Source organism: Megachile rotundata, chromosome 10 (genome assembly GCF_050947335.1).
Source record: "Megachile rotundata isolate GNS110a chromosome 10, iyMegRotu1, whole genome shotgun sequence".
In the NCBI taxonomy this organism is placed as follows: Eukaryota; Metazoa; Arthropoda; class Insecta; order Hymenoptera; family Megachilidae; genus Megachile; species Megachile rotundata.
The window spans coordinates 7,749,614-7,762,643 of record NC_134992.1 but is presented as its reverse complement, the minus strand read 5'-3'; the positions used below and the strand labels follow the sequence as shown (position 1 = coordinate 7,762,643).

Sequence of the window (13,030 nt, the reverse complement as noted above, 5' to 3'; positions counted from 1 at the left end):
AACGTTTAGTACTAAGGTATGTGCAAAGTTGAAAATTTAAAACTGAAAATTAAAAAATTTTTATCTTTCACATTTGTTAAGATTTGAAATCCAATAAATTAGTAATTTAAAAATTTGACAATTCAACAAAATCTGAGAAATTAAAAAATTTTTAAATATTGATTTAGTAACGTGAAAATCAAAATTTGAATATTAATGAATTTGATGATTCAAGATCAATGTCCGTTGACTACATAGAAGTAAATATTGACAGTTTATCGTAAATCTCCCAATTGATATATTGATCGTCTGAGGTCTCCAGTAGTCGGTGGTCCGATTCTCACGTGTTTCGGTAGAATCGTTTCATGACTGTTATTCAGTTTCGTAGCTGCCGCGCGCATCCCAACGGGATCGTTGTTCGCACATTTTAGTCGAACTAACCGGGACTACCTCTGTGACATTATCTACGATTCTCAATTTTGTTACTAAATCGTTGTTAATTTTTATATATTTTATAATTTTTAATCTTTACGAGGTGTTTTTATGAATGTTTAAAAAGTCGCGATACTACAGTGTAATTTAGTGAAAGTTGGAAACGAGAATGTGAAGTTTCACCGGTAACTCGTATCGAACATTTAATAACGATATAAAAGAGCGATAGGCGAGAGAAAATTTATCTATAGATACCCGTCTAATCTCGTTAATTATCGGTTTGAAGTTTGAAATCAGTTGTTACCGTTTCGCGTGATGAAAGTAAAAGTAACCGTGAGAAAAGATTACCGTTTCTTCCCACGACACGGTCGATTCACTTTCCTCGGTATTATTTCTCGCATTTACATTCAATAAACATCCCGCTGACAAACGTATCGCGTGATTTGCACGAGTCCAGTAAAACTCTTCGACGAAGTTCGTTTTAACCTACGTAGTGAAACAGTTGCACGCAGTTACGGAAGTGGCGTCATTCGTATCTCAATATGGCGGACACTGAACAGCGTAAACAGAGTGGCGATTACAGCAGATCGTATGCGGGTAAGTACTGTTATTATTTTACAACGTTTCGCGACAGTTGGGGAGAAAATGTACGAGGAATAGCTACAATATCGTAAGATACTATTAAGAATCACTGGAAAGCGGTGTACGCTTCGTGTGCCAGCTGTAACCCCATATCGTTGTCCCTTGCACTTTTTTTTGACATTTTACCAACAGTTCAAGTACATTTTCAACCGAACGAATGGAACGTTAGTGGTTTTCGTTGGTTTAATTTAATCCTGACCACGTGGTGGATCGCCATAAGTTATCCTAACATCGGTACTTTGCGAGGGAACGTTGCCAGGAACCGTTTTGTATCGTGTTTGAAGATTCTGTGTTTCTAACCTCGTCGATCATATGTGTATGCATCAGAATTGATATGCAGTTTCGTAATCGTTGTTTTGATGCTGCGTACGGGACAAAAAGAGTGGAAATACGAGTGAAAACGCAGAGTAACGTCCGCGGTCGGAGAGGTTATAATAATGTTGTGAATAGTTTTTGTCAACGATGTATGACGTTCTAATTTGTTCCAGCAGTGACATAGTAAACTATAAATAGTGTAATAGCCAGTTACGCATTCGTAATTATGTGTAGCAACGTGATATTCTGTCAAAGGAGGATGACGTAGCCTCGAAGCATGGCGCGTAAGTGCTGCCGCCTCGCGCCAAAATTTTCAACCGCGTCGATAAAAACGAGGGAAATTTGAATCATACTTGTTCGCGACCTCGTCCTTGCGCTTTATTACTCACCCATTGTTCGACTTGTTGTGGTATTCTAATGATTATTTGTGCTCGCACTGCTCTGTGTGTATCGATTATACTGTTTCATGAATAATACAAAAATTATAAATTAATGTTAAATTCGCCATATTGTTACATAACAAACTCATATTTTTATAACGTTCTGTAAGTTTATCTTACTATTAATTTTTATGTTAGTAATCCATTGTATCTCGTTACATTCGAATTGCTAATATCATTCACTTTTCATGAAAGTAAATAGTATTAATGCGTAGAAATACTGCTATTCAGACGTCGAGATTTTCCACGAGATTACTACAACAGGAAAAGAATTAGTATTAATGACGCTTCTAAAATTCAATACTTCGATTTCTTTATTTATGCAAAAATATTTTTATCGCGATTAAAATTATACGGGATAAAAATTCTTTGTCGATAATTTACACGCTTGAATGAAAGTTAATTTTTGCGAAAGTTTCTCGTGATCAAGAAAAAAAATATTTTGTATCTTAACCATCAAATTTTTTTTAATTTTATTCGAGTTCTTTATATTATTTTTCACTGATCTTCTCTCGTGGTATATAGATTTTGGACTCGATTTCTTAACATTTTCTATTTATCCCATAACAACGTGATAAGTGACTTTATCATAGTTCGTTTTTTTCTCTATCTTAATATGTGCCTTTGTTGGCGCGTAAGTCCTCGTATATTCCTGTTCATACAGTCGGAAAAAATAGCAGAATCACGTTTCACTGTATACTGAAAAGCACGTAATAAAGTAGTATTATATTGCACGACCTTAATCTTATTTACATGTACTTAATGCATGATGTTCACACAAATATTTACTCTCTTAAATTTGTAAATATTTACTCTTTCTTAAGTTCAACATTTTTTGCCTGACAAGATGTTGATTATTTTATATTATTTAACGATATTTGAACAATATTCCCGTGTCTATTTCAACTCAACTTTTTGTGCAATTTTTTAATACAATTCTTTTTTGTTTTTGGGCATACAATTTTATAAAATTTAGACGTGCACAATTGTGCGTACTGAAACATATTTTCCCGCGTTAAAACAAATGTTTGCAAACATAACAGGTTTCTGTGCCATTTCCGCACAAAGTGATGTGGAGAACTTTAGAATCCCGTACACAAACATGTCCCTTTCGCAAATATAAAAAATCGGTTAACAAATCGAACGAATTTTATTACTTCCATTTATTCGAAACGGTATCCGTGATAATACGTTCAGGCATCTGTAATGTCCGCCATAAATCTCGAGAAAAACCGAACAAGGGAAGTGAAAAATTGTCAAGAACGATACATTATTTCTTTCGAAATGAAATCGCCGGCAATGAAACAGGTCTCCGTTGAAAAGCAAGTCGTAGTTTCGTAGCAATTGCGCTATGCCGTTCCACGTGATATTCAAGATTGAAAATGAGTGCCGCGTGTATTGGCATATCTATTCGAGCCGACACAGGCGTTTGTTTTATTGAATACTATCGAATGGCTGTACGTGCCACGTGCTCGATGAAAATGACTCCTTTCCACCCGATCGTTCATGCTTTTCTTTCGACGCTCGAGACAATAACGTTTTCTAAACTGGATCGTGCAAAATGGTAAATTAATTCTCACCTCGTCGTATCGTCTAATTGCTTCACGCTTCGCTGTTATAATTAATACAAATTCGTGTCAAGTTATTTGTACCAATTTGTCTCTACCTTCACATTCTATGAATTCCTTCATTAGTTATATATTTATTTATTTTTCGTTCAACGAGACATTGAAAAAAATTCCTTAAGCTACTCTATGATGAAAATAATTATAATGAATTTTTGTTATTTTAGCAATAAATAATTTACATTTATTATTCGTTATGCTTCTCACTGTGTATAGTTAACTATATGCACATAACTAGTTATATGTAACTAGTCCTTTAATTGGTGTAATTTCTGTTCCATCTCATCGCTTTTTAACATACCATGCACACAAGCTATAAATAAAATTTTAACATATAAAGATAATTTTGTAAGAACATCAGCTGGGTGATTAGTATCTGCTCGCATTAAATGGCTCAGCATGAATTTATGGATGAATCTAACAAAGAGTGAATTATATTTTATTTTTTGATGTAGTTGTGCATTTGATCGAGATATCAGTTAATGAATGAAAGTGAAAGGACGTGTACAGAGTGAAATTTAAAAGTTCGTATAATACTAAAATAAAAATTCTTTGCAAGAAAGCACTATAGACACAGAATAAATTCGTTCAATTTCATTCATTGATGCAATCATTCAATCATGCACTTAATAGAGGTTTTTGTCTTTCTCCGAGAGAAACATGTGTGTATTTTTAAAGTACATGTTTTATTTAATCAACTATTTTGTTATACGTTTGTGTTATTATTTTTGATAAAATTGTGCAAGGTTTATGTCCAGAATTTTTTTAAATTCTAACATTTTTCTGTACTAATATTGAGTCAAATAGATACGTCATCAATTTATTATATAGACAAAATATGTTTGCAAAATTATCATAAATGGTGACATACGTTGGTGCAAAATTTATGGCTTCATGACGTGAGTTTTCTCTCAATGAACGCAATCCCAAGGTCCATTAAGCCTTAATTGTATCTTCATTGACATCCACACGCTGAAAGTTGATTCGAAGTTTTGGCTGTTAACTGTAGTTTAGACGAAAGGGTTAATAGAATCGAATAGAGCTTAGGTTTCATCGAGCGATAATTAGGGAAAGACGGTATCGGTTAATGAATGAGAACTATGTCAATTGCGAACGAGGACTTGGTAAATCCGTCTGTCGCAATCCAATAAGACCTAATACCAAGAGTTTCTCCTCTCGAGTGTACCAATACACGAGGAAGCATACGTTCTGCTGCTCTACATTGCCATAGATCCGTCCAATTCGCTTCATCGGTCGCTCACCTATTTCCGTAGCTCGTTAATTAAACTCGCATTATCGAGTCGGATGAAGTCGAAGACAATCCGTGGTACATCGCTCGTTACAAACTTCAAAACATGGCTTTTCGTTGCAGTATTCGGCTCAGCTAAGTTTACGTTGAATTGTACGCTGATGAGCGACGGCGTCTGCAGGCAAAATGGCGTCGCACGTTCGTTATCGGGACTTTCTAATTTATGGGGTTCTTGAATTTTTGAATTTTTGGAAGGGAAATTTTGGAATTTGTAGACTGGAGGATTGGGGGATTCGAGAAGTTAGGAATTTGGGGATTTGAATGTTTATGGATTGAAGGATTGGGGAATTTGAAAGGTTAGGAAGTTGGGGATTTGAACCTTTGGAGTGTTTGCAATGTCAGAAATTTGAGGTTGGACGTTTAGAGATTTGGGGATTTGAAATGTCAGAATTTGAGGGTTGATTGATTTGGTGACTTGAGAAGAAATTTGAGGATTTGAACATTCTTAGTGTATGGAGTACCAGAATTTGGAAATTGAAAACATGGAGATTTGAAGATTCCTGCATTTGAAAATTTGAGAATAAAGTTTGAAGATTTGGAAGTTGGAGATCTGAACATTAAATACATTAGAAACTTCAGAATTTAGGGATTGAAGCATTTGGTGATTTAACAATTTAGGAATTCGCAGATTTGTGTATTCGAATATTTGAAATATTTGGAATATCAGAAATTAATGACCGAAAATTTGAAGACGTAAAATTTCAAGAATTCAAAAACTTGATAACACAGAAATTTGATTTGAACTTTCAAGTATTTAAAAACTTGATAACATAGAAACTTAAATACTCGAGACTTCAAGAATTTGTAACCTCGACAACATAGAAATTTGTAGCTTAAACTTAAAAATTAAAAAATGTAAAATATTGTAATTTTGAAAATAAAAAATGTGCTATATAAATTTGAAAAATGAAAAATATAGAAATCTGTAAATTTGAGAGTTTAAGAATTTAGAACGTTGCAGCGGAGTGTACGATGGTAGAACAGTGACCAGTTCCCATAAAAGAGTTTTATGTGGCCACAGTAACGTTCCGTATTGATCTATTCTGGTCGTAAAATAAAAGTACACCCGTTATTCGATAGGAAAGACAATGTAACGCACGTGATTGTGTCTTTAAATTGAGATTGTTGTCTGACTATATTTCCCTTGTACACCCGTTACGGGAGTAACGATGAGATCAAGTCGAGGTCACGATAAAACGAGGTGTGACGTTAACGTGGATTCATTCTTTCCACTTTTTGTTCGACGATCGAGACGATCAAAGTACAATCATTCGTGTAAATACTTGCATAAAAATAATCTATCGTGATCTTTTTGATTAATCTGTGATGTATTATACAGATTGATATATTGGGTTAGTTCGATTTCTTTTTCTGGAGGACACATATCTGTCCGCGGTAAAATGGCGATATAACGAAAGTGTATATTGGGTAATTTGAAGAGTTGATAAATTTGTTGAGTGGAAAATTTGAAGGTGTACAAACAGTAAAATTTTTGAATTCCTAAATTTGAAAATATGAAAATTCCTCAGTTTTTACATTTCTGAATTAAAAATGTGAAATATGTTTGAATTCTCATGCTTCAGAATTAAAAAATATTATTCTTGAATTTGTAAATTTGAAGGTATGAGAATTCCTAAATTTTTGAATCTGAAGTTATGAATATTTCTAAATTTTTAAATATGAAAAATCTTAAATTAAAAAATTTGAAAATATGACAATTACTACATTTCCAAACTTTACTAGCTGAAAATTGCTAATCAATACCAGTGATCAACACCTCTGAATTGTGATCAATATCCTGCTGTTTCTTTCCAATTTTATGTTCATACTTTTTTTAAAACACTACATCCTGCGGAGTAATGCACGATGATTTAAAGGGACACAATCTTTAAGAAAGCGAAGTGAAAGGTAGTAATTATCCATGCGAAATGGATCCGTTCATCTTAGTTTTTCTCCGAGTAAAAACTGAGACTAGAAAGTCGCAAGATATAAAACTATCGATAGCTTGGTAATTCGAGTCTATTATTTTTTTAATAATTGTTCATTGAACAGGATACGTGCATACTTATGATGTTACATAAAAATAGTACTGAGAAGTACGACTTACATTTTATACTTCCTGAATAGTTTATTCTGTACTCTCGCATTTAAAACAGGTTTGATATGTTTATAATATTGTTGAATAAGTTGGAATATGATGTAAGTTGTTGTTGGAATGAAATCGAGAGTGAAGGTAGTTTTCGTGAATTTTTAATTATTGGGTTATTTTGGTGTTTGTTATTTGGTATTGTGAAGTAGTAGTTTGTAATGGTTTCACTATTAGTTTGTATTAGTTCAATAATTAATTCGTAGTGGTTTGAGGATTAATTGGGATTGAGTCATTAATTAATTCGTATTGGATCGACAATTAATTCGTGTTAAGTCCGATAAGTAATTTGTATTAACTCTTTAATTAATTCATTTTGACTCGACAATTAATTTATATTCGCTGAATAAGTAAATTGTATTAGTTCAATAATTAATTTGTATTAGTTCAACAATTAATTCATATTAAGTTTGACAAGTAATTCGTATTAGTTCAATAACTAATTCACATTGGTCCAACAATTAATTCTTACTGGTTCGATGATTAATTCCTATTAATTCAATATTTAGTTTGTATTGGTTCGACAATTAATTCATATTAAGTTTGATAAGTAATTCGTATTAATTCAATAACTAATTCACATTGGTCCAACAATTAACTTTCACTGGTTCAGTGATTAATTCTTATTAGTTCAATAATTAGTTCGCATTGGTTCAATGCTTAATTCGTACTGGTTCGACAATTAATTCATATTAAGTTTGATAAGTAATTCGTGTTAGTTCAATTCACACTAATTCACATTTGTCCAACTTACTGGTTCGATAATTAATTCCTATTAGTTCAATAATTAGTTTGTATTTGTTCACTAATTAATTCGTATTGATTCAACAATTAATTTACATCAACTTCAAAAAATATTTCCTCGTAATTCAATAAATAATTCGTATGAATTCGACAATGAATGACACTCGTCTCACTGCCTACCAAAACCATTTCCATCACACAGAAATTTCCTCCCTGAATCATCCAAATTCCTCAAAGCATACAAAAGTTTGTGTGTCAGAGAAGCAGGTAAACGAGGCGCATAGAAGGAAGCGCCTCCAAAAAACGGCGACTCGTTCTCCTTTCTAAAACACATGTCTGGTTTTCTTGTGATAGCTCATTATTCGCGATATCCTCGTTTCGGTTGTTTCGTCTTCGCTCGTGTTCCCGATTTACGAGCCGTCGTCGGAACCGATGAAGAAACGCAATCAAAGCACCGTCAGCATTACCGTGGTTGCTTGGCAAGGATTTCAGATCGGCAAGCTGTAAAACTTAACGATCCTACCGTACCGATGCTATGGAGTTACGACGTGCTTCACCGAGATATTTGTTTAACACATTCGAGGCCAACGACGCACCGTGTGCGTTCTATGCTGTGGGCTCATTCGTAAACGTGCGGCAATAATTCAACGTGGTGAATCTGCATACTGAAACCAAAGTATCTGGTTCGTACGATATGCTTGTGTTATGGTTTTTGAGTTATGGGGGAAGGTACACTTTTGTTCAGAAGTTTATTCGGTTTTGGAGGAAAATGTAAATATGGGTTAGTTCAGGTATTACTAACACTTACGGAAGGTATCCTTGCTATTCTCTAGTATTAACTTTGGAACTTTTTAGTTGAGTTTACTGAATTTATTTGAGATTACTATTTCTTTGTTGTTAATTGATTCTATTGGCGGCATCACGTTTACTATGGGGGCTCTCCGCGCCCTACACCCCTACTAGCCACCTTTCAACAGTTATGACAATTTTTCTGAGAGTTTTGGTCCATTTTGTGAAAGTTTGATTCTCTGACAAAATGTCGTATCTGACACAGTTTGGCCTGTAAATATGTATACGTGAGTGAAGGTTGAGGTCTTAGAATATTTTGATACTCCATATGAATAACCCTATGGATTTGGTGAAGAAATATTTATTTTAGATTGTTGCATTGAACTGAACCCTCCTTTTGAGTGCAAAGAACATTAACACTCTACATCATCATACATTAAAAATAATTTAACCCTATTTTGGATATTGCTTCAGCATGACAGTAACACGCTACAACACTGTTTTGTCATAACTTATGTAATTCTATTGTATAGTGACTGTTATTAATGAGTTTCTAGTATGGAACTATGATTCACGAAGTAATTATATTTAGAAATGTAATCCCCCATATTTCCTATTGTTACCTTGTAATTTATGAATCAATTTTAATTATTCCAGTGTCTTAAGACATTTTACTAATAATCATTCCTTTTCACAAAAATATGTTGAACAAGCGTTTGTTAGCATATTGACGCTAGATCATAAATTATAGCAGAGTTCCATAACAAAATGACTGACATGTTAAACGACAGTGACTGTCCATTTTGTTCTAGTAAATGATGATCCAAAAAAAATTATGTTTACAAATGTAGATTGCCGCTTTATTTATTCTTTACGTTATCTTGAAACATGCAATTTTACTCGTTTCAGTGTCTTAACAGATTTTTACTTCAAAGACTTTTTCTTCAAAAATCTTGAACTCTTCAAAAGAATTTCTCAAAAGATTGATGTGTTCATTTCTTTTCACAAAGTCTGTTGAACCTGTTAGCACACATTGCTGACAAAAGATTGTTCTATTATCAGTTATGTAATGTCCATAATAAAATGGCGACTGTCATTCCTGAATAAATTCAGTTGTGGTCTTCAAAGGTCGACGTTCTCTTAAAAAATCTTTGAAATGTACTTTGTATTCGTCGATTAAATTCTTTTTCTCTACCTGTACCGAAGGTTGACGTCACATTATCGCATACGATTACGTCTACATATCAGCTATGCAAAATGGTGCGAACAAAGGTCAAGAGCGGTTCAAGGATCAAATCACTAAGTTCTCGCGTTCGTAACTTCTAACGATATAAAATCTATTACTTTCTTCGTGAATTGATTTTTGGTCGAATTTTGTGGATACTTTTTTAAGAACATTTCTGTATATTATCAACTGAAGATATGAAGGTTTGAAGATATGGAGATTTGAGGATGTGATATGAATCTTCGAATTTAAGTCGATATGCGATTTGGAGAAGATATTTAAAATTTAGTGTCTTATACTTAGTACTGTATTATTGAAATTTAGATAATTTTTAATTTATTTGAAATATGTATATTTAGGTTTTCATTTGAGAAACCAGAGCTTATTCAAGGTTTCATATCCACCTTAAGGTAACATAATGTTTTCACCTGAAAATATTGATTTTGCAATTTTTATGACTGAAAATTTGAAGGTTTAAAATTTTTATGACTGAAAATTTCAAGGGTCAAAATTTTTATCACTGAAAACTTCAAGGTTCAAAATTTTTATGCCTGAAAATTTCAAGAGTCAAAATTTTTATGACTGAAAATTTCAAGAGTCAAAATTTTTATAAATGAAAATTTCAAGGGTCAAAATTTTTATCACTGAAAATTTCAAGGTTCAAAATTTTTCTAAATGAAAATTCCAAGGTTCAAAATTTTTATCACAGAAAATTTCAAGGTTCAAAATTTTTATGACTGACAATTTCAAGGTTCAAAATTTTTATAACTGAAAATTTCAAGGTTCAAAACTTTTATGAATAAAAATTCCAAGGTTAAAAATTTTTATAAATAAAAAATCCAATGTACAAAATTTTTATAAATGAAAAAACCAAAATAAAAAATTCTTATAAATGAAGAATCCAAAGTACAAAATTTTTATGACTGAAAAGTACAAATTTTGTTATACTATTTTTCCTCATATCTCAATTGAGATCATCTATACCACCAACTAAACTGTTCTAAGAACCCTCCCTAATATTCATCTTCAAACAAACGAGAAAATTAACGAGAGTCAATATTCAAACACTCGTCCAATCACGTTATTTTGCAGTACCGTCATTTTTTTACGATTGCAAATATTTGTTTCCTGTTCAATAATCTCTGTGCTTAAATTCTTGTTTACCATGATATCATCCGCTGCATCAACGAGTATTCGTGTGGTTGCGAAACGGCTGATAACGGATAAGAATGATTTTATTTGTAAATATAGTAGCACCCCGCAACTCCAAAAAGATTATTAAATCAATTTCTCCAACATATAACGATAATTTTCGTGTTTGGTATCATCGTCCTACTTCACACTCTCCATTATAATTAGAAGCGAGATAAGCTCGTTTTGCGACCCCTGCTTCAATTTGTTAGAAGGTTATACAACTCTTTCAGAAGACTTTGACTTCGGTATCTGTCTTTTTTTTTAATCAATTAAGACTTCGCTGCCCATTCAGCGATAACTGAATTAATGTACGATTATTAATTTTATCAATTTTTATGATGTTCTGTAATCGCTTTTTAGGTGTTAGAAAAGATTGTCACACGAGGTTTCAACATTTTATGTAAAGTGATGGTGAAATGTGGATACTTTGTAAAATCAGATCTCCAAAATTATTTCTTTCTATTTAATCAAGATTTTTATACATTAGTTTAATACGCAGTTAGAACATTTCAGAAATATATTTTCTGACAAAATTTAAAAACAGTTTCAGCATTCTTTGCATGCACCGTGACAAAAATAACGAACGCACGTTAAAAATAAACGTTCTCTTCGAATTTCTGATATAGGGCGAGCAATAATACCAGGTCGTACTCATGCCAATCTGGCTCTAAATTGTAATTTCGTGTTAAAAATAATCGATGGTACGTGATTTTTCTAATTCAGAAGTATATTTAGAATTTCTGGTTCGAAATACCAAAATATTTAAGAAGTTTCGTAATCCGTTGACTTAGGATTACAATAATCCTACGAGGACCTCAGGCTCTAATTCTCAAACACTGTTAAAACCGCAGTATTTATTTACAAGCTTCTGGAAGTTTGCAGAAATTTCAAGAATTAAAGTAACGTGAAACTCGTCGGTGCAATGACTTCAAAATTTGTAAGATAATAGGCATTGCTTGTTTGTTCAGGTCTGTTTACTCCGATATGATCCACAAACAGAACGGTTTTGAGGATTTGTTACGATTTCCAATTAATACATGCAACATGGTTACGGTTTTCTTTTTCATTTTGCAGAATTATTAGCTTAAATTAGTGCTGACACAGATAATTAGTTGTCGATTTTTTTTATTTTTTGATCACTTTAATGAAACTCTCTTTTAGACTCCTTAGACTCTGTTTAACTATTTAATGACTTTCATACCAATTTACTTTGTACAATACATTATTAATTGCACAGCAATTTTACACAGTTCATTCATCGAATTCTTCAGTTTTTCAAGTGTTCTTTAAAATACTGTCAGTCCAAAAAATTAATTAAATATTACACAGCAAATTTAATAAGTATCGTGCTACCTCATTTATCATTTCAAACCTCTATAAAATTGTTCTGTTAGTATTAGCATATTCTATGATTAAAAATAAGGAAAAAAGTGTTGCATAAATATTAGACCGTAAAAAATTTATTCTAAGGCTGTAAAAACTAGGCTTAAAACTATTTTTGCTCGATCGTATTTAAATTATCCGACCTGTACATGGAGTCGTTGATCAATCGCATTTATTACCTTCTGAATTTCACCCTGATCGTCAAAGAAATACGCAATCGTACAAGAAAGCAGTCACTTATAATTTTGATATTTTTCTTATAACTTTGTAAAGCATTTTACAAACCTAATGCACGCGACCTCTAATAAATTGTCCATGTGATGACTGCCATAAATAATTGCTGCAACCAAAAATGTCTGAACCAATCTCATCAACCACTCAATCAATTCTCAACCAGTCTCAACCAATCATCCAACCAATATTTTAATTTTCCTACAACACACATTTTCTTTTTAATTAAACATGCTGATTCACCGACATGTCGCGATAAAAAGAAACACTCCGTACGTGCAGCGAAGGGTTAAGCTAACTCCGAGATAAAACTCGGTCATGCGCGCAAAAAATGGCAAGATTTAGCTCGCCAAATCTCGCTCGTTAAATCCAGAAATGAGATCAGCCATCTATAATTAAATTCGGTGTTCAGCTCGTTTCCTGACCGATCGAATTCTTTGATCGATCACGATTATCGAACTCGATCATACACGACGCACCTCGTGCGTCACGCAGTTCATCAACGGATCGTGGGATGCTGCCAACTATAGCGAACTCTGTCCATCGTTTGCCCACCACCACCAGGATATTTCTAGT

The 13,030-nt window shown here is 32.9% G+C and overlaps 1 protein-coding gene and 1 long non-coding RNA gene across 5 annotated transcripts in view; one reads left to right on the top strand and one right to left on the bottom strand.

The window, feature by feature from the left end:
• Positions 1 to 243: 243 nt before the first annotated feature.
• atl (atlastin GTPase) overlaps positions 244 to 13,030 on the top strand; it is a 28,953-nt gene continuing 16,166 nt past the window's right edge. The window contains exon 1 of one of the 4 annotated variants that reach the window (XM_012289600.2): positions 244 to 1,008. In XM_012289600.2, coding sequence (XP_012144990.2) covers positions 954 to 1,008 — 55 coding nt within the window. In that variant the 5' untranslated portion in view covers positions 244 to 953. Of the gene's footprint in view, positions 1,009 to 1,468; positions 1,653 to 8,163; positions 8,316 to 13,030 lie in introns of those variants that run through there. The other 3 variants (XM_076536610.1, XM_012289601.2, XM_076536609.1) reach the window with 3 other exon arrangements.
• LOC143265304 (uncharacterized) lies at positions 4,233 to 12,952 on the bottom strand. Its single transcript, XR_013039712.1, has 2 exons — positions 12,509 to 12,952; positions 4,233 to 4,857 (listed from the first exon to the last, which is right to left on the bottom strand). It is a non-coding gene; the product is annotated as an uncharacterized LOC143265304 (long non-coding RNA).